The sequence below is a fragment of the Hermetia illucens genome, chromosome 1 (assembly GCF_905115235.1).
Source record: "Hermetia illucens chromosome 1, iHerIll2.2.curated.20191125, whole genome shotgun sequence".
Lineage (NCBI taxonomy): Eukaryota > Metazoa > Arthropoda > Insecta > Diptera > Stratiomyidae > Hermetia > Hermetia illucens.
Window position 1 is genome coordinate 33,501,406 of NC_051849.1, and position 27,039 is coordinate 33,528,444.

Here is a 27,039-nt window from a genome sequence, read left to right on the forward strand (position 1 = left end):
AGAGGAAGATTTTTAATTGAAATTAGAGGAAGGAAGGTTCAAAGAAAGTTGGTGTTCATTAAAAGGGTTGTGTTTACAGAGGAAGTAACATATTAAAGCACAAAGCGATAAATGTTGTACTCGCATAAGAAAAGCATTACGTACAGTGCAATGAACGCAATTTGGAGGAGTTAACACGATTTTACACTTATCTGGCTCTCGGTAAAAAAGTATGTTCCTGGACCTCAATTTCAATTAAAATGTTCTTTAAAAGAAATTCACCATAATTCTATCGACGAAGAAACTAAAGCCTGGGATATCCTACTATGATTTCAATAGCATCAGTAAGTGGAACCAACGTGTCCGAAAAGTAAAAAATAAAACGAAAGAGTCAAATGGATTCGCCTTTGATTACTTCAGGTGCCATCAATTTAAGGTAAACTATTTACTACTACATAATTCGCCTTTGCTGAACCGGAGTTCTCCTCAATACATTGGTGCAGTAAACAATGGAATCTAAACAAAGAAATGAGAAATGACGAAAACTCTAGATTCGTCCAAATTGTTGCCTGCTAATTAGGAAGCAGCAATTTTTGCGAATAATCAGTTCACATTAATCGACCTCAAGCAAAATTACCGGCAAAAGATGTCATACCTACCAGCAGCAAAGAGGATATGTGATCTATCATACATCTGGAAACGAAAATTGTCGACTTTAACCACACTGACAAAAAGACATCCCAATTAGCGCAGAAATAAAAAAAAATCCCCCTTGGAAGCTAAGAGGAAGGTTTGTCTAGCCGCTGCAGCATTGGAGCAGCTATGGCAAGCCTGAAATTCCAGCCTCATGTTTTTGAGAGAAGCTGGAACCAGAAGACAGAAGGAATACCCTTTACATCCAAAATGCAATCGTAGTAGGAGTTACATTATATCAGGACAACAGTTGCATTTCTGGACCTAGAGAAAGCATTTGACTGTGTGCCACACGAACTCATCTGGTATGCTCTACGACAACACTTAGTGCTAGAAGAACTCGTGCGCTGGGTTCAACTGCTCTACCACGATCCGAAAAGTAAAGTTCGAAGTATGGCGGGTATATCAAAACCGCTTCATGTCTCTGTTGGTGTTCATCAAAGAAGCGCCCTCTCACCACCCCTTTTTGTCCTTGTTATGGACACCGTTACTCGGGACATCTGCAGATGCAGATGATGCTTCCCTAGCATCTAATAGCAAAAATGATCTGCAGCAACTTGTCCAAAAATGGAATGATCGCCTCATGTAACATGGTCTCAGATTGAATCTAAACAAAACTGAATTTTTGGTGACCGATTCCCATGAAACAGGCACAATCACTGTCAGCGGCAGTGATCTGCCCAGAACTGCATTATGAAATTGTTTAACGCATTAACGCAACCTGGATGAAGTGGCGTTTCACAACTGGTGTTCTTTGTGATCGACGTATCAACGAATGTCTCAAATCTAAAATTTACAGAAAAATGTCGTCCGTCCTGTTACCCTCTATGGTTCTCAATGTGCGCCGACTATAAAAGACAATGAACGGCGTCTTGCGGTAATGGAAACGAAGATGTTGCCTTGGACTAGTGACGTGACACGTTTTGATTACATTCGAAATGAGGACATCTGCGATCGTTATGCGGTTGCACCGATCGTGGAAAAATTGTGAGAGAAGCGTCTTCAATGGTATGGTCATGCAATTTGCACTAACGAGAATTCACTTGCCAAGATTGGTCTGAACATCGAAGTCGATGGTAAACGACCAAAAGGCAGGCCGAAACAACGGTGGCTTGATACGCTGGATGGGGATTTAAAACCCTCGAGATTGCACCCAGATCAGGCATTCGATAGAGCTAAATGGCGAAAGCGATCACGACGAGCCAACCCCGCTTGTGAACGGGACAAAGTTTCTTCAGCAGAGAAGAACAGTTTCTATCATTTCACATCTGAATCCGAACAAGCTGGTGTATAGAAGCGTATGAGAGGTGAGGCAGCGAAGGTAGCGAACCTCTATAACTGAATGTCAACTGGCAAGATCTCTGCAAATAATTTTTTCAATCGATGCCATGTTACGTATATTTATTTATTGGAAGAGCTCCGCCCGAGGCACACAAGCTGCAGAAGTTATAAGGACCATGCACCATTTTAATTCTCGTCTTATCGCCGCTCTAATGCACAACAAAAAGGAGTGGGAAGGTAATGGACAAAACCTTCAGCCTCAATCGATGTCGTATACAAGAAGCTTTGCTGTTACAATGTTACGAATCCATATTTGTCGAAGGAATCCGTTCCAGGCCGAGAAAACTATTTTGGTAGGTTCGTACCATTATGCCGTAGTGATAAGTGACGTAGGAGCTGTTGAGTAATTGAAGAGATTCTGAAAGTCATGTAGGGTGTCATTGCATGCTGGGCATGTATTTTGAATGTTATATTTGATTCAGGACATAAACACTTTTAAGCGGGAACACCACCTCGATCGGTACCTAACAAGAGAAACTCCCATCGATTAAAATAGTTCTCTTATCTTATCGTAAGTTTCGTAATCGAGGATTGACACGTATACGAACTCTTCCGTCAACAGGTTCACTCTTAAAGCGAACCTCACTGGATTTTGGTGTTTTGTCTATTTATTACGTGGTGATTAAGGTGAGCATTTTCGTAATATCCAACCAAATATTGCTTGGTGAGCAGTTCATTGTAGATTATAGGTAGCTTTATTGTCCTTTGTACAAGCATACTTCAGAGCACATTAGGAAGTCCCCTTCACTGTGCGAAGAACGCGATTCTAACAGGTCAAAACTTTCATTCATTGGAATCATTAAAGTTGAATACTGGATGCGAGAGGCATAATTTGTTAGATAGATCCCGGAGCCTTCGCAGATTATCAATAAGTGTTCCTTATTTTTCGCCCAGTAAGTTCCAGCTTGTTTTTGCATCCTCATCTTGTTATATATTTTAGAAGTATGTGCTGTCCGTATGATGATTTTGATAAATGATGAGAAAAAATTTGTTACCTACGTAGCCGGCCTATGCAGTTTGTTTAACGTTACAAAATTAAGGCTTATTGTATTTCAGCTTCGTAAAGGACTGTCCGTCAAATAAATGGCGATCCATTTGAAAGTTTGAGTTGGGAGCAATGTACCGCTGTTGTTAACCAAAAAATAAAGACGGCCCTTTCCCAATTGATCCGTTTCCTCATCAAATTAATGTAAATTTAGGACTTCCTCAACGATAAAGCAATTACGGCTAGTCATCCAGAAATTATGTGTAACTGACTGAATGAAAAACTTTTGATATGATCCAAATGAAATTTTTCGGATACAAGGAGGAGCTAGGTTCTCTGATACATCTTTATTTGCTAATCCGGCGGTTGAAGAGGGAAAATTGAGTCGAACCTTGAGAATTCATGGAAGTGCAATGCTCAGTACTTTGCCGTCATGGATTTCAGATGTTAGCAGCACTGTTTGATGAATTACCGTGAGGGTCGAAGGATGAATCGATGTTCCTAAATGGCAACGATCAAGGCGAGGTATTCAATCCATTACGGCTGCCTTTTCGAAGTGTGAAATGAAATTTATGGTCTAGTAATCTGCAAATTTCGAAACTTAATTGCTACCGAAACTTCAACAAAATCTCGAATAGGGAATGATGTGTGCACGCTCCTCAACAACAATATCGCGAATCTCCAGAAAGCTCGCTTTCTCTAAGCAGAGCAAGAATTTCAGCGATATAAGCCGGATATTCTGGGCCTAAGCTAAGTAAGAAGGTGGGACTCTGCACAGTCTCCTCTCCCTCTTGCCGCAAATCAAGCTCTTCTGTAATCTGGCGGATCCGAAACCAGAGTTACATTGTTACTGATGGCTACCGCAATACACACTCTCTTGACCTGGGAGCCAGTTTCTGACAGAATTCTGACTGCAAGGTTCCGATTCAGGTTAAGGGACAACACAATTGCAAAGTGTTATGTACTAATGAAAATTCCCGATATAGTGGAAGATCCTTGAGTTTTTACCTGCTGTGTAGACAAAATCCCCAATCTCCACCTCTTTTTGGACATTTGGATTTGAGAACCACAATCAGAGCTCCATCGTAAATACCACCGCACTGACATGTACTGAGTGTAGTAGCATTCATACCAATGGATGTGAGATCTATATAACACCTCTGCCGCAACTAAGGAATATCGCGCCCGAATTGTACAGCGCAATTCTGCCTGATCCGATATAATGGAGAAGGATGCTTGCTTTGAGCAATTACACACAGTTCAGGAGATGTTTCCTAAAGGTGACATTGTGACCATAGTGCGATCACCAGTAGATTTAGGAGTTGTCTTCTGGATGTGCATAACAAAAGAAGGGCTGACATTGGCCGCGATCAACATCGAATGGTCGTTTACATTCCATGTTGGTTCGCCACTTCTCGCAATATTGGAGAGCTGCGACTTCCCAAGTTCAGCACATAGATCGCTTATATGACCCAGTTGTCGCTCAACAGTGGGAGAATTATCTTGTTGGTTGGTCGGCAGATACACGAAGTGACCCAGCTGAGAATATCGATAAGCATTGGGCAACCATCGAAAATGTTCTATCCTCAGGTGCTACACCAGTCGCCAGCCACCTCCCGAAGGGGCGTCATAAGATCTAGTTCACTGCGGGATCATGGAAACGAATCCATAAACAGAAGCGGTTGAAGGGTCTATTAACCACTGCGAGTGATAGCGGACGTGATACACTCAAACTCCGATACCGTGCGAAATCCCGGAAAGTTCAAAGTAGTGCGCGCCGTAACAAAAGGAAATTTGTTATTGCACTGGTCAGGAAAGCGGAAGATGTGGCAGAATGCAATAATTTCAGAAGCGTATACCACATCAAGAAAGAACTTGCATGTGGTCCCAAATCTTTCGATGGTCCTGTAAAGGATGTTAATGGTCGACTCCTCATTTACGATGATGAGCAGCTGAAGAGTTGGTATCACATCCGACGAAGTTCCTCCTCTTATAGAGGAAATGGCTAGTTACCGTAACATGCAGATATGGACTGTTCCTCCAAACAGAAGAGAAATCATTTTGATCATCAATGCACTCAAACGGAGTAAAGCCACTGTGCATTTGCAGTTACTGCAGATCTACTACTTCCATTCGCACGGAAATCTTGGGAATCTGAGACCTTTTCTAGAAAGCGGAAAAGGGGATTATCGTTCAGATACCGACGAAGCGCACCTATTTGAGTATGACAGTTGGAGGAGTATCTCCGTGCTCCCCTAACGACTAAAATAATAGCTACAATAATCCTAGAACGCATCAAATATCATCTCCAAAGCTTTATCAACAGAGAATAAACTGGTTTCCACTCCGGATCCTCCTGCATTGACCCCATCAACACCCTACGGATCACTCAGCTTTAATGCGTGAAGTTTAGAACTTCGCTTTATCTGTTTTTCATCGATGTCAATAAAGCTTCCGACAACGTGAACAGGGAATGTATATGGAGTGTTCCGCCAGTTCTATCAATGGTGCAAAATGCAACGAGGTAAAATCTCAATGCAATTTGAGGTCCAAAGCGGAGTCCGCCAAAGATGCATGATGATATATTTCTTCTTGTTATCGCTGAAATTGTTCCCTACCTACCTTGTCCGGAGAACGTAGAGGGGTTCAATGGGCCATGATATATTTCCTTAAACACTGCGACTACGCAGATGCCATCCTTTGCTCTCTCACCGAGTCATGGACATTGGCCAAATGGCTCTATATTTGGAAAGATAGGCATCTAGAGTTGGACTGAAGATAAACAGCAGTAAAACCAAGGTTCTCAGTCTAACGGGTCATCGCACTCTCCCTATCTGCATAATGGGCAGAGCATCGAAGACATCGATCAATTTCAAATATGAAAATGCAATTATCTCTTTCTGTGTTGCTATATGGAAGTAGCACATGGAAAGTGAACTCCACTCAACTCAAAAGCCCCAAGCTTTCGTCAATACATATCATCGAAGTACTCTGGGGAGCTGAGAGGCATTTCAGGTAACCACGAACGATGGCGCGTAGGAGTGGTTCATGCACTATACCCCACCATATATTCCATGACCCACAATACTCTTAGGTATTGTGCTTTTAGCGTCTTTGAGGTAAATCCAACACGGAATACAGTCTCCATGGTATGACATCTGGTGGGTGACATATAAAAATTCGGACAAGCCTTGGGAATTAATTCCACTGAAATATATTTCACGCCCGTTTTTAATGAGATTCTTTTTGAGATGGTTTCAGCATTGCCCGTATTAGTTGGGCTAGGGAAGAAAAGATACAAGAGTTAATGAATGCGGGATGGTCAGGATTTTTAGATTGGCCAGCTAAATCTCATAATGATTGAGAAACGGATTGAAAAGTACAAGAACATGAGAACAGATTGTCAATAAGCTTCATTAATGATCCTAGTACTAGCAATTTAGATGTGTAAGGAGCGTGAGTTTCATCGTTCAATGGGCAGTAGTCCGATATAACCAATTCTTCAGCGATCAAAACACCTCTGATAACGCTATCTCATGAATGTTCAAATCGTCGAGCAGGAAGCAATTTTGGTGAGCCCAAAAGGAATATATTAGGTTTGTCCGGCTGGGATATTGGATACTGAAATTGGAACCTAAAATTTCTCAGATCGAGTGGTTATGGCCAGTGCCTTAACAACCTCATCGTGGGTATCATATGATACGTTTGGTAGATTGTTCATCACCACCTCCACCGGCGTTAAAAGTTCAATGTTCTCGGATAATCGCAGCTACTATGAGAATTGGCGGTTTGATAGGTTCTCAGCGCGATTCCTCCAATTCTATCTTTTTGGACTATCGCAGCTAATATGGGAGTTGAGGGATAATTAAATGTTATGTTCCGTATTCGGTATAGCTGCAATCCTGACACGATGTCTGTTATGGAGGATTCTTCAGTGCGAAAAAAAGCAAGAATCTGTTTGGATTGCGGTCACTTGCAGCATTCCCAAAATGCTAAAAAGATCACCTATTCACAGATTGCATCACAGATCGAAGATGCATGCGCGAATGTCTAGTGCATTCCAGAAAAGCGGCAAAGTCCCACTGCTTATGAGGCATCTGATTCGAATGAGTGAATTAGTTAGTTCATTTGTAACCGACATCATTGTTTATGAAATGTGGAAAACAAAAATAAATATGGAGCATAATCCGAGCACCAAACATAAAGGCCATTCTCACCGGCAGCCAAGCAGCCAATTAGGCTTTGTACTTAGTGACGACATCTTGCAGGTTGATGAGGCAGTGCAGAAAAGCATTGAATCGTCTGGAAGATACGCTCAAAGCCATCCTTCTATAGGTTCTCGGTCATAGGAACATAAAAGGGAATAAGCGGGCTGACGGACCGGCCAGGCTCTGCTTCTGGCAGACCCTCAGGGGGCACAATTTGCATCCCGACGGCGATTGTCAAGAGCATAGTCTACGCACACTTCTTAGCAGGCGCTGACTGCAGGTGGCGAAAGCTCACAACCTACGCAGTCAGGGAGGATTTGGTCCGCCCATAATAAGACGCGATCACAAGAGCTTTTAGGCCAGACACGTGCAAACGCATACAAAAACCTTTAGGGGACCATATCGGCAAACCTTAAAATTCGCCTTGCCAAAACTGTGGAGAGGAGGGAGAGACCCTTAGGCACTTTCTTTGCTATGGCCCAGCTTTGCCTAGAGCCAGGCTGCGGACACTCGGTAAACAATTCTTTGATCTCTAATTGCAGGGTGGGGGAGCTGTCATCCCTTATAAATGCTACGAGCTGACTCTGCTCCCCTTGCTCTTACCATATCAATCATGGTTTTAAGAGTTTCTGGTATAAAAACAACCGCGCACACCGGCGGTAATTGATGTTCTCGGAGCGGCCATTGATACCTACCTAGCTACCTACATTATGGGAGAATATGAATGAATATATCATAAACATCTCGGTTCGACAGCGATCTCAGCATATGAAATGTGAAATTGTTTTACTCATTTAAAGCAACTGTCAACATTAGAAAGAAATGGGATGGTGGAGTTTATTCTGTTATTACCAATCGCAGGAATGATCGTAGAGAGCCATATCTAGACTAGTCTCTAAAAGACCGATTCTAAGAGATGGTCAACGTTTAGTTTCACCATTATCGTTACCCGGCGTCTTGTATAGGCCTGCCTAACTCCAAGCATCCCGTTTTTGCGTCGAGGTCCATCAATCCACACCCTTAGCAGCTGCTTAATGGCTTAACCTACAACATCATTCCGTGTAAAAAGTTTGCCATGAAATTTCCGAACTAAATCATTTTTACCTATAGAGATTTTATCCACAACGAAGAGGTTGCGATATATTACACAGTTTTATTCGTTTTATAGGCTGCATATAGAATCGTTCATTTTTCCACCAACAATTCTTCGGACGATTCTCCTCTCAAGCCCAGCGAAGAATCACAATTTTGCTAAGAACCCAAAAGAAAAAACCTGAAGACTAATAAGATCACTGTCTTGTACAGTAGGAGCTTTGACCCTATCATACTGTACAAGACAGTGAAGAACTGGTGACAAGTTTTGAGCGAAACAATTTTTCTAAAATGAAATAGGTTCTGTTGAGTGCTAACAACCGTATGCGAATTTTGTCGTCATACCTTTTATTGATTATGAGTTTCGACTTACGATAGAACAATTTTGAAGGGTTTCAAAGTTGTAGTTTGCTATCTTTAAGTTTACCTGTATCATCTTATACAAGAAGAATTGACGACGCTTATGGAGGACGATTGTGTAATTGGAATATCAGTTGGCTATCAGCGTCGCAAATACGTGTCGAAGAAGACATTTTCAGTGAAGCATACAGGATGATCGAAGAGAATTGGATATAACATTAAGAAAAGTAAAGGAAGAAGTTGATCTGGGCCAAAATATGTGTAGATTTCATTAAAATAGTTTGAACTCCCGTCATTCGAAAGAGCCACAAATGTTCCCTAAAATTTGGATATGTGTATATCTAATTGTAATCCTCAAAAAAGGGTGCAGCTTGATAAAGTAAACATGATCTTCGATGCTACCAGTACGTCATAATTCCAATCGAGTTGGCGAGACTACTGATTTGACAACAACTTTTCACGAAAAAAAGAGCGACTGCTACCATTGGCTCTCCCGTAAATGTCGTCAACGCAGAAAAAATTTTAAGAAATTATTTTTTAAAAATATCAAACCCGTAAATCGTCCAATCGTTGTCGAGTGAAAGAAAGAAATTTGATGAGATGATGTAACAACTTTATCGCATTCGTGAGAGAGGTATTGTAGTTGAGACATCGCAGAACCGAATTCCAGTGTCATATAAACGTTTTAGCGTCTACTATTGATCTAATAATCCAGACAAAGGAAGGAGGGACATATAATTTGCGACTGTTTAAGGCCATATTGGATTAGGAGTTGTACGGTATCAGAGGAATGATCCCTGAAGGGTATCAGCGAATAACGCGTAATATTGGGAGGAGGGAAGGTTTGCCCTAAATGATTGCGGATTTGTGAATTTTCCGTGAAGGAATCATATAGTATAGGCGACGTGAAGTATATCTAATCTTTCGTAATTATTTCATGGTTTCGTTATTCCGATAATCAATTCGGAAGAATGACATTCAATTACCCCGAATAATTGCTGATATTTGTGTCGGTTCAGGTTGGATGCGTCTCTCAGGTATTCTGTACATCCGAAGACCCGGATCAACAACGCTGGATTGGATCAAGATTCATCGAAATTTTGTGGACAATCGGATAGTGAGCTCAAATCCTGGCGAAGAAATCGGTCGTACATTCCTAGATTATTGCCTCACTTCCATAAGCTCACTACTTACACATTATTGAAAAGGACCATATAAGAACGCATGCAAAGTTTTTCTTCATCTTCCTAACTGAGAGAACCAGTTAACCCCTTCACATCAACAGAGCTAGTTCTCAAAGGTATTTAGACTTTACGCCGTCAAGGATACCCATTCCAACCTCAGTAAATCGTCGGGACCTGAGATATACAAATAATCGGTTTGGATATCTTTTGAAAAATTTGTATGAACCTCATTCTAAACAGGGGGAATTTGAAGTCATTCATTGTAAACATCCCCTTAACGAATTTGCATTTTAATTTAAAAATAAATTAGGTACCCCTTGTAATACCGGGAGTAGAAAATTGAATCTATTACTTGGCCAAGGATAACGACTTAATAAAATTCATGAACTTTATAGCAACCATAAAAATTCATAAAAACCGCAAACTAAATAAAAGTTTTCATTGATAAAATATTATTGCATATTAAAGTCATCACACAGTGAGCAGAATAAAAACATTACTCTTTCTACAAAACCCAACAAATAACTACTGAAATTCATCAAAAACTTTGGGTAGTGTGTAAAGTTTATGTGTAAGTGTACTTTGAATGGATCTGATTCGATATTCGAAACAAAAAAGATTGAATAATTGTCGATAGAAAAGTATCGTAAGAATAAAACCAAATCGATGGCGACATTTTGAAGAAAACTTACCAAACGGTCATAAAGCTATTCATAATTCCTTGAGGGCATAAACTAAGAGAAAGAGAGATATATACAACAACAAATGAATGATCTGAATGAAACAATTATGAGAGATTTTGAATATTTTCTTTTTTTTGTTTCACTTCATATTCTGCTAATACCAAAAGGTTGTCTAAACTCTTGGTAAAAACTATTTCTAAATTCTTGTCTTGAGAGCCAATTTAGGAAATGCATGTGAAATGATGAGGAAATGATAGATACAGAGTATAGTGTATTGATGATGTAACATAAATCAACAATCAGTAAAGTTGTAAACCAGAAACAGAAAGCTAGCCAAAGTGGAAAATAAAAACTGAACCAACAAACTAACTAAATTGAAAATATTCATCAAAACATTTGCTAATCGAAGCGAAACTAAACAGCAACTTCAACAATATTGTAGTCTCTATGTGAGCATATATAACTTTTGTTTATCAACCGCGCCTCTACTTCTGTGTAGGATTAGATATTGCTATGAAGCAACACGTATTCAGTTTAGTTTATTATTACACTGTCGTAAAATTCATCTATTCAGTGCATTCTGGTAAGTAAAACACATGGGGGTTAACTTACTTGTTCGAGAGGCGTGTTTTTCCGTCATTTCCGAGACCAGCCAGTTTTCGACATCTATAGTTCTCGTAGTGAACGTTATTTGTAACATCTTTCAAATCCTGCAGATGAGTTCTAATCACCATATTGCGTAAGGCAATGAAGTCGCAATGCTCCAGGTTTTCAACTGAAAAGGAGGAGACGGAAATCAATTTATGAGCTGTGACTAACAGGATTGCTTCCTAATCCGCTTATGCTCGGTTTATCATGTGCAGAAATGGGCACTTGTTTCAATGGAATACTCCATCCAGTTCATTGACTACCACCGCGTACTTTACGGTCGCCGTTCTGAACATGAACATCCTTTGCATTAAACAAGAATTCAAAATCTTTTCAATCCAAAAGAGCTTTATCAACATACCTTCTGCTATACCCCATGGATATCGTCGACCTCGTACCTTACGCCCTTCGACTTCAATCACGGTATTCGCTCCGACTATGGCGAATGGCACACGATGACGCAATTGTCGTAGGACTTTGGCTTCTTCCTCATCCTCTAGTGGTTCGGGGAAATCATAGATTTTAATTTTATGTTGAGCTATTTCGTTGAGAATTTGTTTTTTGAAGAGTTGAACCTCTTCGGGTGTCATTGTATCGGCTTTGGCAATAACCGGAATAATATTGACTTTGTCACAAAGACGGGACATGAATTCCACGTCGAGTGGTTTTAAACCGTGTCCGGATGGTGCTATGAAATATAAACATGAATGCACTCGATTATCCGGTATGGCGATACGATGCACACGTGATTCAGCTGTTAGATATTCCTCGTATTTCGATTCGACAAAATCGATGATCGGGACCCAACTGTAAAAGAATAGAAAAGATAAAAGATGTATAAATGAACTAACCATAGATCCTTGACATTTTACATTATCGAAACAATTTTAAGGGGGTCATCCCGTGTGTCGGATTCGTGGAATCGATTTTTTTTGGCATCAATTGTATCTAGATATAGTTTAGTATATATGGGAAAATTGATTTGTTGATATTTGTATTCGTTCAGATATTATAGTGTTAAATACGTGATAAGTCAGATGCCGATCACAGTAATAAAGCGCGTATTTATCGGTCCGAATGACTGTCGAAAGACTTCGTTAAAAAGGGCAAGAATTGAAGCCAAGGCTGTACATGTGTTTCTTCAAGAAACCTAAGGTTTATGGGCTAGGTATAGCAGATTAATGGCCAGTCCAGATTTTACGGTTAAAAACGGCATGTTGAAAATCGGCTGCCAGCATAGCTGCCAAAAGCCGTGGAAAAACACCAAAATTCATAAAAAAAGTTTAACACGGCTTCAAAAATTTAGTTTTTAATATTTTTTAATAATCCTACTTCGCGGACCGTAGTTAAGTCTGTACGTTAAAATGCCGTTTACTTTTTTCTTTAAGATGATCACAGTGCCCTCTAGCGGCAGCAGAAAAACACCTTTTCTTGGAGATGGATGTATAAATTGCTCTGTATTTCAATAACGAAATATGCGCTCAAGATATTAATAAATCTATGGTTCGGAAAAATTCGTATTTGTATCTTTATCCAGTTCTTTACAAAAAATTTCTAAAAAAGACCTTCACACGGGAAGACCCCCTTAAGTTTAGAAAAGAATAAAACAACTAGAAATTCATGCAATAATATTCAACATTTTAATAAATCGATTCCACAATCACCTCCCAACTTCTACGTATTACGTTATCTATTCATATGATTGCCTGTCAATCTGGGATGATATTGAGGCCAATTCATGCTTAGACGGTCACTCACCAATTGCTATTATCAACAGCATCACCAAATCCGGGTGTATCAACTACTGTTAATGTTAAATTGACACCATTTTCTTTGAGCAAAACTTTCGTGGTTTCCACAGCTACAGTTTTTTTGACACGATGTGATGGTCCTGGATGTTGATCCTGATTGTAAATGTCCGACAAGAACATTGAATTGATAAGAGTTGATTTTCCTAGGCCACTTTCACCTGGAATTGATAAGTTGTGTAAATAGAAGGACCCAAAATAAAACAATGTTCAGCAACTTTTCAAAAAGGATAATCGTTCCATTCTTATTCAAAGCAATGACATAATACCGAAAAAACACCTTCTAACAAACGACAACGATAAACCCTTTTTCATGGCCCTCTACTTAGAAAAGTCACTTCCAATGTTTGATGTAAATTGCGGTAAACTCTAAATGGTGAATTTACGACTTCGTTAACTTACCGACAACCATCAATGTAAATTCGAAACCTTTCTTAACGGCCTTACGATAAACCTGATTCGGTAGGTTGGCGAAACCAACGTAGCCATCCAGCTCTTTTGGTTTCGGTCTAACCACAGCCTGTTGTTTCTCCTTGTCGTAACGATCAATAGCAATTTTATTGGAATCCGAATGACCATTATTCTCGAGCAATTGTTGCTGTTTTTCCTTGAGCGACATATTGTTTATATTGTTTGCCAAATTATTAACATTTGAATTGGGCGTTGCAGACGATGATGTCGTGTTGGTGGAATTTAATTGTGTACTTGTGGTATGATTTTGTGGTGTACTGTTATTGTTCAATGCTATATGATGCTTATCGTTAGCTGTAGGTGTGCTATTTGTTGAGGAGTTATTCTGAAAATGAAGAAAAAATCCATTAGTGAATGAAGAAATTAATTTTTTAGAAAGTAGATTGTAGGTGGTTTATTGCGCTCATGTATGGAATGCAATATTGTGTATGGCATAAGCAGTTGAATTCTATCATGAAGAATTCGGACTTAAATTCTTAAGATTTAATGGAGGATATGTGAAAGGAAATTAGCAGCTGGCCGAGACCAAGCTCGAGGGCAGAGCTATTCCCAAGAACTTAAACAGAGCCGCGAAATTGACCGTAAATGTCCGCTCGCAACTAATATAGTTCCACTGAATGTTGTTAGCCTGGATCCCCAGAGTCCATGTAGTTATTACAAACAGTACTTATCCTGGGGCCTGCCGAAGTGAGTGCGCCTTAGTGTTCGAAGGTTGACATTCGCTTTCAATCGCAATCAACTTGTGACGCCATGTAAGCGTTTGTCGCCCTTATATCCTAATAAACCCAATTAACATGATCTTTCTTCGTAGCCTCGCGCCACAATCAATTAGACTGGTATTCCGAAGAGTCAAGCTCAGAAAAGTCCGAGAGTCTTGATGAAGAAGCAGAAGCGAGGCGACTTTTCTGATGTGAAAAAGGATCACACTGATGAGATAAGTCGAAGTTATAGAGACTCTAATCGCAATTATTGTGGTTAATTATGACGTCAGCATCTTATTTGCATGACTTAATATATAGTCGTTTGCAGCATTGTAAAGTGGCGACTGCACTTATCAGTCGTCGGATCAATAGCTGCAAGACATTTATATACCTCATACAAGAACCGTAAGTTGCTGGTGGGGTAGTCAGGGGCCTAAACTTCCAACATGCTGACCTATTATATGTGAAATGCCAGGCTAATTTGGTTAACGACCTATGTGATGACGACACCACATCGGCTATGCTAACTATAAAAAGTCAACAGGGAGATAAAAAGATACTCTGGGGCTCTGCATATTTTCCCTATGACGCAGGAGACGTTCCCAGTGGAACATTCATCAGAGCAGAGGGGTAATAGCAGGATGTGATGTCAACGCTCACCACATATGCTGGGGAAGTTCGAACATCAATGCAAGAGGATCGAGACCACTGGAGTATCTAGTAGGAACCGAATTGCAGATCCTTAATTTGGGTAATGAACCCACTTTCTTCAACGTGGTCAGGCGAGAGGTCATCGACATCACGTTGGCATCTCCTGACATCGCGGCTTTGATCGGAGAGTGAAGAGTATCAAACGATATCACACTCTCGGATCACAAACGCATTGATTTCGTAATGGGCATGGATCCACCTCCACCCACTCGATTTCGGAATCCGCGGAACAGAGATTGGGTGATGCTACGATCCCTGCCAAGCGCATCAAATTCATTACTGGAATTGAGAAGACAACCCAGATGATCACAACTAGCATGAGAGAAGCTTTCGAAGAAAGCTGTCCACTCAAGATGCCAAAGAAGGGTAAAACACCATGGTGGAACTTAAATTTGGCAAAACAGAGGAGAACCGACACGCGCTAGCTGGAATCGCTATAAAGCTCTTCTAAAGAAGAGCATAAGATCGGCTAAACGACTATCATGGAGATGCTTTTGCGAAGAGACTAACTCTCTAGAGGCAATCTCAAAGCTGAAGCAGATTCTGGTTAAAGAATGTGGCAAGAAACTGGATTATTTACGTTTACAAAACGGGAGGTATACAGAAAGCGATGAAAAAACGGCAAATCATTTGCTTAAAGTGCACTTCCCAGGCAGCAACAAAAATCTAATGTCGGGGCCAACAGGTGCATAGAGTCCTCAACCGAGAGACTGGAATCTGGCATGCAAAGTAGTATCACTGGAGCGAGTAAAATGGGCATTTAACTCGTTCCATAGATACAAGTCTGCAGGTCCGGATGGCATCATCCCCACGCTAGTAATAGAGGGAATGGATGCCCTGGGTCTACACATTTGAAATATATATCGTGCATGCCTAGCACACGCTTATATTCCAATTAAATGGGGGGATGTGAAGGTGTTATTCATTCCCAAACCAGGGAAACCAACCTATACAGGCGCAAAAAGCTTCCGATCGATCAGTCGAATGTCCTTTCTAAAAGGACTAGAAAGATTAGTAGATCGGTTCATAAGGGATACACCATAGGCAACACGCCTACCAGAAAGGCAAATCCACGGAGACAGCACTTCATGAACGTATGGCAAAAATTGAAAAGGCGATGTTTGAAAAAGAATACGCCTTAGGCACATTCATAAACATCGAAGGTGCCTTCAATTATGTCTCATTCGCGGCAATTTGTGATGCGGCAAGACAGCATGGAATCAAACCGCTGCTAATCAGTTGGATCCTTCACATGCTAGAGGGGAGAAAAATTCTCATATCGGTCGGCCAGAAGTCTATTGAAGCAGGATGCTCCAGGGGCTGCCCACAGGGAGGGGTTCTCTCTCCACTGTTATGGCTCTTGCTAATGGATACCCTGCTGTGGCTCCTGGAGGACAAAAAAGTCTTCGCGCAAAAATGACGACCATATTTCAGGGGGAGATATATGCCATTTCATTGGCAGCAGAAGAATGTCTGCGACAAAAGTGGAGAGGTCGCACCATTCGAATCTGTTCCGATAGCCGGGCGGTGGGGCCAGAACCAGCTCTTGGAATCCAACCATCTACTGTGAAGGATGAAATTACAAGGATTCACTCAGTCGAGTGAAGAAATTTGGACTTTTGCCGGCAGGCGAAAAGGCAAGGTTTTCTTCAATTCAGAATCTGCACACTCTCTACCTCTAGAAAATATTCTCAGAATCGCTACAGTCTGCGAACACCGTAGGTGGGAAGCCATTGAATAGGCGATTTATGGGGATAGTACAATGGGCCTAATAATGGCCTGAGTGCTCGGAGCTGCGGCTCCTAATATGTAGTCGATTCGCGTGACAATGATAAGTTGAATTGCTATGGCTTTGATGGTAATAGTCGACATTCCATGAAACTTAGTAGTATTATGCGTGATACTGTCCTCTATGCTGCTGCTGCTAGGACGAACTTAAAATCAATTCCCAAAACTAGGAAGTTTATTTGAGCAAATTTCGGAATGGGACTTATTTGGAGTCTTAGATTTTACATCACCCTGAAATTTTTCAGAATTTGGGTTGGATAGTGTCCTCTCTCACTTTAAGTGTATAGATTTACAATACAACTTACATTAAAACTAAGAACAGACAACACTAATAGTTTCGAAAAGTACTAATCGAAGCCTTTCATTTCCTTTGATTTCCGAATTTGAATGAATTTTTACATCCCCCTTTTTGCGTATTTGAAGAGCCCCCCTTTAAACTCCACCTAAATTTATGTCATTCACTGCATGCGTGGGATTTGGATTTCATAGTATTCTTATGTCTACCAAATTTCATTTGAATCGATGGGGCCATTTTGGAGAGCGTGTGTGTGGCAGATCAGATAATGAATCAATTTTAATAAGGTTCTGTTTTACAAAAAACCTTAAATACTAATTTTAAGGACTTCTCTTCCCCGATGTTGTTCAACTCCATAAACAACTTCCGAAAAAGATGGTATAACACAATCCCAACTCCTACACATAGCGAGATGAAACATCGACCAAATTACTTCTCGTCACAGAGTTCAAAATAGCTAAAGTAAAACAAAGAGAAAACGCGGAAATTCAGTCTTCTTTGGAATCCGAGAACAGGGACAAGAAGCTTGGACGACAATATCTTTCGGTGTATAACGGCAAAGGTCACCAAATCCAGACACTCTGGAAGGCAATCCTCATGTATAAGATCCATGTCCCAAGGTCGGTCCGGAACATCCAAACGAAGTTGGGAAATGGAGGAAGTTACCTTCCGCAGTTTCAATTAGTTGGAACCTAAAAATTTCTAGCTCCACATTAAGCGCTATTTGTAAAGACTTAGCTTTCGTACGGTTCATATCTCAGTGGTGGCAGTGGAATTTGAATCGTGATTTAACGTCGGATACTAGCCGACTTGGCTACGAATGAGTACCTGAGTCAGATCAGGATAATAATCACGGGCGAGCACAATGCTGACCACATTGCAAGGTACCGTAACCCTGTAATATACCGTTAAATGAAGTGCTTTAACATAGCTCAAGGTCCAGATTGAACTGAATTCTCGCACCAACGATTATTATAATGGAAAAGCGTGGAACCTAGCCAAGAACAAAGTTGAGAAAACAGGAAGACAGGACAGTAGGGAACATTTGGGAGTCGGAACGGACTGCCTTCCGCAAATTCAGTTAGATGGAGCCTAACAAATTTTGGCGCCACGTTAGCACTTATGAAATTCGGAAATGACCGAGGCCAACTACGAGGACAGAGCTATTTCGAAATGGCTAGGAAGAGGGGCAAAATTGACCGTGAAGGTCTCCCTACAAATGATAACTTGTTTCTGGAAATTGATAGCCTGTATCCACAGAATCCATTCAGTCTTTACAAGAGTGACCCATTATTCATTGCTGACTCTCTGATCTCCAACTATTGGATTTTTTATTATGGCTAATTCACATCTCAAAAATATCCCTTTAGAAAAACAAACTAGCCAGAAATGAGATGTTTCATGACTTTCTTATGAGCGAAACCTTGGGTGCATGGCCATTCCATTTGTAGGTAACGAAGCATACAATTATGCGCAGTTCTTCCAATCTTTAGCAAAAGTTCCATGTGCAAAGTCTACTTGGCTTGGTAACCGCCTTTACGACGAGAGCTGAGTATTAAATTTGTAATTAAAATAAATTAGTAATAATGCAATTTCCACCAAACTTGGTAGGATCGTGCTCTATACTATAGCCCACATTACTGCAAAATATCATGGTTCTAGGATGAACTCAACGGGGATTTTGCAGCCAAATACTAAAAATTATAGTAATATATTATTTTATTTGAAAAGATATCGGTATGGAGGGTATTTCGGAGCCTAGGCACCATATAGTGGCAGCTTCTTGATTTTTTGCAAATTTTTCGGTTGGATAGTTTCTGAGAATGGGTCCGTGAAAGAAATGATCACTTTCAACCCCCGTACTCCCTTCATTATTCAAATCGGTTTACTATCTGCCTGTCTCTTCGTCTGTCTGTCCGTCACACGCATTTTTCACGGAGACAGTTATAGCGATTGACACCAAATTTGGTGAAAAGGTGGGAACTGTGAACGTTCACGCAAACAGCGAGTTACATCTTTTTACGTTGAATTTAAGAGGGGTCTCTATACATGCAAAAGGGGTGTGTAAATTTTTTTTGTCACCAAATATAGTTATGTAGGGTATCAAATGAAAGTTAGTACTTTCCGAATCCGCTGTTAGTTTTGACATTTGTTGGAAAGGTGGAGAGTGCAGGGGGTTGAAAGTGATCATTTCCTTATCGGACCCATTCTCAGCAACTACCCAACCGAAAAATTTGAAAAAAAATCAAGAGGCTCCCACTCTATTATACCTAGGCTCCGAAATACCTTCCATACCGATATCCCTTCAAATAAAGTTAATAGTATATTACCATAATTTTTTGTAATTAGCTGCAAAGCCCCCCTTATGATCATCCTGTTAGCACGCAATTTAGCAGTAACGTAGGTTATAGTATAAAGCAAGTTTGGTGGAAATCGTGCTATTACTAACAATGTCATAATAGGTCAAAGTTCCTGTTTCCTTGCAAATTCAAGACTATAAAAGCCAATGTCACCCGAGAAACTAAAACTAAATTTTTAGACCAATCCCCACGAAACAGGCACAGTCACTGTCAGCGGCAGTGACCTGTCCCGAACTAAGCGGTTTAAATATCTTGAATCAATGGTAGCAGCCAATTGAGAACTGCATTGTGAAATTGCTTCAAGCATTAGCGCAACCTGGATGAAGTGTCGTTCCACAACTGGTGTTCTTTGAGGTTAGATATTGTCTTCTATTTGCAGTCGAGCCTAAAATTGATAGACAAGTAGCTTACTCCAAACTTTACTTTTACAAACTTTATTATTTTACAATGTATTATAGATATATATTTCGTGAGCAACTTACTCCCTTCATCAGTACAAAACTACTAAAACTGTTGGTATTCTTTGTGATCGACGTATCAACGAACGTCTTAAATCTAAAATTTACTGCAATGTCGTCCGTCGTGATCCTCTCTATGGTTCTGAGTGTTGGTCAACTATAAAAGGCAATGAACGGCGTTTTACAGTAATGGAGATGTTGGACTAGTGACGACTTCCGCAATTCGGAAAAATGCCTTTCTTAATTGATTACCATCGATGTAATCCTAACATAAAGGAGAATTCAATTCTCAACGGAAATGCCAAGGTAAAGAACATTATTTAGAATTCGCTAAAAGCTGAATTTGAAAAGGATTTGCCCGCACGTCTAATCCATAACCAAAAATGCAAACACATCACTACAGCGGTTCTCTTTAGATACATTTGAGCTTTGTCTTTTGTATAATAAAAGGACATTTCTTTAATAATAAGTGATTATTCGATAGCTCACCATATTTCTGAATTCACCTTTTGCAAACTCAAATTCAAAAGGGTGTATAAATGCAACATAACATTTGTAAAACACTGCCCAGAGAATTAGCGAAGAGATCCACATTGCCGCAAGTAGTAGGGAAACAGCTTACAATCCCCAGGGAACCATTACAAAAATATAGGGCGAACCACCAACTTTGAATTTACTGACAATGTCGGTGGTTGGATGAGGCGCGCAAGTAAACTTTCTTACGGAAGAATCGCAGACACCATTACATTCTATAACTAATCGACAGAATAGGACAGTAAGAACTAGGGACCCTGTGAACATTTCGATACTCCACACTCCAAAAAAGAATGGAAAAAGGAAACCTTTAATAAATCCTAAAAAGTCAGAGTGAAATTATGCGGTGTTTCCAACGATTAATTAATTTGCAAGAATAAATACCCACACCAACGAAAAAGAAACAACAAGTTTTTATTACTTCAACCTAAAAAGTCATTGTATCGGACGTAAAGCGAGTTATCTGTCACGCCGCAAAAGATCTCCACAAAAACCAAACAAAAAGGATTTAAGATTTCTTTCACGGACAGCCTAATACAATGGAAGGATACATCTTAACAAAGGAGATTTTGGCGTTGAGTTAACAACCAGTTTTGAACATTATCAAGGAACTCACTAGCTGCAACGGTCTACCTACAAAATTATTTCCCCTTTTGTATTTTTTTAATTTAGGTCTTATAGACCCCCATCCTTTGAACATCCAAGCTGATGATTGCCCACCACGGGGCTTATTTTGGCCGCTTACATTCGTCAGTATCTAAGTAGACCCCCAACAAAGCATCTGTCAATATGCCTCTTTGCTGGCTAATTCGGGAAGATGGGCAGCGCGTTCCGTGTTTAGAATGCAGCGTGTCAGGTCTGGCATAGGTCGAAGTCAAGAAGACACGCCTCTCAACTTAAATTTATCTTGTGGAAGAACATTGATACTTGATTCCCTTATATATCGACGGCCAAATTCACGCGTTTTGATCGTTACACCAGAATAAATTCTAGCACTCCTAACTTGCTGAGACCTTACTCAAAAAGGAAAGAAAACTAAGGTTCGAAAAGAGGTAACCACTTTATGAACTATAAAATTTCTGTTACCTTTTCCTTTTGAACACTTTTGCACTGTTGAAAAAATTGATTCAATGCAAAAACAAGTGAAATTAGGCAAAATCTTACTTGGCGCGAATTTAACAGGAAACAACAAATAACTTCTTTCGATTTACTATAATTTTGTTAGTAATCATAGGATTTTTACCGAACTCTCCAGTATCGCAGCACCTTTGTTCCAGCCACTGATCAATAGAAAAGGCAACTGGCCCCGGTTAAAACACTAAGCCTGACTTGAAGTATCTAAGATGGAATGGCGGTTTTTGGGTTTGGTTTCGCGTGACATTTGTAATAACCTCTAAATATGTTGAGTTGATGGTTGCACAAGATTCTTTTTTGTAACAACAAAGAAAAATCGGTGGGCACTATAACACAGTGAGGCGTTGCAAAAGGCCCCGACGGAATCTCTATCTTCAGACCGGATCTCTGCAACGTTTACTACAATATTGTAGCACTTTCCGGACGTCGACGGGTAAGCTGATGGATGACTGCTCAAAAACCAAAGTATTCATCTTGGCTGAATAAGAATCCCGACCTTGCGTTTGACGGCGATCAAGCAAGCGTTTATGGAATCAAAGGCAAGGGCTAAGAAACTTACATTGACATCGGCTCGGAGATAAGGATTTTCGAGCAAATAAAAGCAGGAACGGACGGCTAATGGCAAAGAACTGAGGTCATACTTCCAGCAGGAGAAGCCCTCTCAAGATGCAGTCCGTTCTTCGGTGTGAAAATATGGACTGGTACTGTTCGCAAGGGGGTGTATTATATGGACCCTGCACAATATAAAAACGGTGAGCTTTGTGGGTGGCGTCTGTCTACCGCTGTGTTCATGATCGCGGAAGTGATCTTGGGAAAACGAGTCAAGAGGCTAATAGACTGCGCGACTCATCGGCAACTTAGATCCCCACAAGGGTCCGTCCTATGGCCACTCTTGTGGATTATTATGTATAACGGAGTACTGATTCTAGACCTTCCTACAGATGTGGTCTCCATTGGTTTCGTGGACGATATTGGCGTGACGACTGTTGCATGCCTCCTCGAAGAAGCCAAGCTTTACGCAAATGAAGCAGCCTATGAAATTAAATCGTGGTCTACAGTCGCAGAACTTATTACCAAGGGAAGAAAGTGCACTTCTATAAAGATCAAAGTTGGAACACAAATAATTCATTCCAGAGGCTAAACTTCAGATCGCATGTGGAGGGTGCAGCAACTAAAGCATATAACATCGGAGCGCCGATTGCGAGAATCCTATCAATGTAGGTGGCCCAAGGTCGAGCCACCGACTCCTTATTTCAAAGGTGGTCAGTTCAATCCTACTGTATGCAGCCCCAGTATGGGCAAATGAACTGAAAAATACAGCAAATAAGAGAAAGATTGGAGCTGCATATCGCGTAAGTGTACTCCGAACATGTTGCTCTCACAGAACAATATCCAATGAAACAATTTGTGTGAAAGCAGGAATGGTCCCGATCGCGATTCTGGCGAAAGAAAGACAACGACTTTACGATCGAACGTATCTCACCGGAGAATCTCCTGCCCAGCAGCGACAGTTTACACGAGCTGAAACTGTTGCGGAATGGCAGGAGAAGTCTGAAGAGTCAGAAAAAGGCCGCTGGATTCACAGAATCATATGGGATATCCGGAAATGGATCGAGCGACCCCACGGCGAAGAAAGTTTCGACCTAACTCAATTCTTGAGCGGACATGGAGGCAATCGAGCATATCTGTTTCGATTTGGGTATGATGATGCCCAAATATTGCAGAGGACGCAGAACAAGTTTTTTTTCATCGCCCGATATTCGCAGCCCTAAAGGCAGCATTGAAGGTTACAACCGGGGAGCACTTTGCACCCAAAAATATAATGGAACATATGGTGAAAACAAAAGGGATATGGACCGAAGTCGAAAAGGTGCTTGCAGCCATCGCTAAGAAGTTTAGGCAGAAGAAAGTCAGCCGGAAGAATGAACGCGAGAGAAACACGAATGTTAACATCAGCGCAGAATAGATTCTGACCCAGATCTGCGACGTAATACCAAATGAGAGCCCCAAGGGAGAGCGGAAGGAGAAGGAGGTGATTTTAATGGGTAAGGGTCCCACATATCCGTGTGGCAGGAGCCTGCGGTAACTTTTGAGGCTTTCCGCCTTCCATCGGCAAAGAAAAGGCAGACAGACAGACAGTAAACCGTCCTGCCGTGGCAACAACAGACTTCTTTTTATTTGCTCGGATTAAGGCAGTCCTGGAGGGATCACAATTTTTGTCCATAGGAGAGATCCTATCAACCTTGATGAAGACTTTGCGAGAGATCCCCGAAGACGCCTTCCAGGGCGCGTACCGGTTATGGAAGGGCCGCTGAAAAAATGTGTAGAGGCCCAAGGACACTACTAAGTAAATTTTTAAGTAATCGTGAAAATCTGTGCAATAAATTAATATATGTAAATGAAATAAGTATGATTGCTACTCCGGAAACCACAAGAACTTATTTGCCAACACAATATTTAAAAGAGGTATTCATGATTTGAGCTCCAAAATTGTTCAACGGTTTTTAGAATAAATAAAGATTAAAGTTTGCATGACCCCAAATTATATAAGCATCTATCGTATTTTTGTGTTTATGATTGCAACAAACACAGAAATTATTTTGAATCACTTTCTCCAGCACAATGTTGAATACTCCCACAATTTCCACCCGTATGTCCCTCATAAATGGTCAGCGCACTAAACTTATTTAACGAAAAATATTTCACTTTTTTAATAAACCTCTCGAAAAGTACATTTATATTATATATATATATTGAGTTGGGGAAAAAAGTAATGTCGTATTTGTGGTCGAAATTTGACGCTTTATTTAACATACTTAGAATTATCCGATTTAAGTCAAATATGCGCCGTTTTGTTCGCAAACTTGTTGTCATTTAGAAGGCAACTTCATTATCCCCCCCTCCTTATTTGCAAAAAACTCAGACAGCCAGTTTTCGCAAGACTCTTTTGAGCTCAAGAGCGTTTTGCATAGACCGGAAGATATGGTAATCATTTGGTGCCAGGTCCGGACTATACGGTGGGTGCGATAGAACATCCCATCCGAGCTTCCGTAGCTTCTGCCGGGTCATCAAAGATGTGTGAGGCCGAGCGTTGTCCTGGTGGAACACAACACCATTCCTATTGACCAATTCTGACCGCTTCTACTCAATCGCCTGCTTCAAAAGGACCGAATTGAGGGTCTGACCATAGTTGAGCAGCTCATAGTGGATGATTCCCTTCCAATCCTACCAAACACACACCAAAACCTTCCTGGCTGTCAATCCGGGCTTGGCGATGGTTTGGGCCGGCTCGCCGCGCGTCGACCACGATCTTTTTCCCTTGAGGTTGCCCGACGGAATCCACTTTTTATCACCAGTCACTACTCGCTTCAAAACAGGCGTTTATTCGGTCCAAGAGGTTTTTTGCGTCAAATCGTGTGGCACCCACACATCCAGCAAATGGTTCCAAATGATTTTATGGGCTATATCCAGTTCCTGGCCAATCGAGCGAATGCTCACATGCCGGTCTACTTGGATGATTTCGACGACTGGCCTACCAGTACGGGGTGTATCTTCGACATCCACTACACCAGAACGAAATCGATCAAACCAACGCTGTGCTGTGTGGATCGTTGCAGTATCGGGCCCATAAAGTTCACAAATTTTTTCGGCCGCCTTCGTTGCATTTTTACCTCTCAGGTAGTAAAAATGTAAAATATGACGAATTTCTTGCTTGTTGAACTCCATCTTTGACGCGCTATAACTTGAGACTGAAACATACGATCACAACACTGTCAAAAAGACACTTGTAGCACAGATTGTCGTCTTCAAATCGCCGTATGGTATGACCCGATGCGATAAGTACAACACAAGATATGTATAATTGTTGACGTCTATTGACAAAATGCGACATTTCTTTTTTCCCAACCCAATATATATATATATATATATTAGCAAACGAAAAAAGTATGATTTTTACTCCGGAATCCGTAGGGACTTTTTGCCAACCCAATATATAGAAGAGATATTCATGATTTGAGTTTGAAAATTGTTCAACCATTTTTAAAATAAATAAGGATTCAAGTTTGCAGGATTCGCAAATTATGCAGACATGTGCAATGGTTATCTTATTTGTGCGTTTATAACTGCAACAAACATAAAATTGTGAGTTAGATTATATGAGTGACATATTGATTATTAAGCCATCAGGAAACAAAAAACATTTTAAGTCAATTTTTGTTTTGAATCACTTTCACCAACCGAATTTTGAAATCCCTCAAAGTGTCTACCCTCTTGTCCCTCATAAATGGTCAACCATAAAAAAAATCACTCACTAAACTAATTAACAAAATATTACACTCACTAAAAGGAATGATGAATACATACCTGTGTAGAATTACTATTAATATGATTAAGAGTCGGAGGATTTGGTGGAGGTCCCGGTGGACTGTGCGTATCTGACTTGAAGAACATCTCTCGTTTCGACTGTATCTGAAATTGGAGGAAAAGAAAAACAGAATAACGTTTAGTATTGCTATGACGATTTCTATTCAAATAGAGCAGAAATAATGTTTTAATATTTTTAGAACTGGAGTAAAAGTTATGTCATGTCACACGACAGAAGCACTTGGGATTTGATAATGACAGAAGCCAATGTGCGTGTCAACTACCATTCTGCGTGATACCATGTTATTCATGCTACCCAAGTGCTCGTCTCCTCTCAGGAGGATACTGTGTTGTTGATAAGACTAATTTGGAAATCTACCTCAAAGTCTGGATACTTGTCGACAGAAAGTCTTGAGTGCTTCACACAAAGTCGGTTATGTTACGTAATCGTTGGGGATAGAACGTTCTGTTAAGTGTTGCGAAGGTTCCTTTTCGCTGTTTGTAGAGAAAATGGTAATGCGCTACGAAAATAGATTAAGTATGATTTATTGTTTGTTATTAGGGATTTTCATGAGCCCTGGTTCACATCGTAGGGGAGATTATACAGCTCTGCACTAAGCTATTGGCGTGTAAATTAGGTCAGGTTTTGTTATCAATGGAGACGAAAACAAAGGAGTTCCATTGTATTACCGGGATTTTGAAATCAATTCTTTATATTCTAACGATAAGCTAAGATTAAATCTGTTCAGATTTGACTCAGTTTCATTTAGTAATTTGTATCTTTCTCAAATTTTTGGCTCAAGTCCCTAATTAATCCATTCAATTTATCAAAGCCTTATAAAAATGACTTAATCAAGATCACAATAATTGTCAACTTCATCATAATTACTATATTAATTACCCCATGTCGCCTGAAATTCCACGATATCAAAATGGATCACTTCCCACCCTTATACTTCCATTTGCCCACTACATAAAAACACCAAGATCCGCGACCTAAACACCCTAAATATCTATGGCAAATTGAATGTAAAAGTGAAATCGAATTTTGATGTGAATTTTCCGAATAGTGATGGTGGAAATTCTGATGTGAAACTTTGACTGCCAGCGATGAATAAATATTTGAGGTGTACTGTCAATACACAATGGAAAGAAAATGGAGAAATAATTAAGTCGATGGGTAAATAACAAAACCGGGACTCGTTCATTTCAGATAAATTTGTCTATGCGATTTTGATGGC

At 40.4% G+C, this 27,039-nt stretch overlaps 1 protein-coding gene across 15 annotated transcripts in view; it reads right to left on the reverse strand.

The window, feature by feature from the left end:
* LOC119646814 (septin-7) overlaps window positions 1-27,039 on the reverse strand; it is a 277,350-nt gene that overhangs the window by 42,258 nt on the left and 208,053 nt on the right. For 13 of the 15 annotated variants that reach the window (XM_038047422.1, XM_038047421.1, XM_038047426.1 and 10 more), the window contains 6 exons: window positions 25,799-25,903; window positions 13,384-13,777; window positions 12,932-13,142; window positions 11,535-11,980; window positions 11,138-11,300; window positions 10,535-10,576 (listed from right to left, as the gene is read on the reverse strand). In XM_038047422.1, coding sequence (XP_037903350.1) covers window positions 10,535-10,576; window positions 11,138-11,300; window positions 11,535-11,980; window positions 12,932-13,142; window positions 13,384-13,777; window positions 25,799-25,903 — 1,361 coding nt within the window. The remainder of the gene's footprint in view (window positions 1-10,534; window positions 10,577-11,137; window positions 11,301-11,534; window positions 11,981-12,931; window positions 13,143-13,383; window positions 13,778-25,798; window positions 25,904-27,039) is intronic. The other 2 variants (XM_038047419.1, XM_038047429.1) reach the window with 1 other exon arrangement.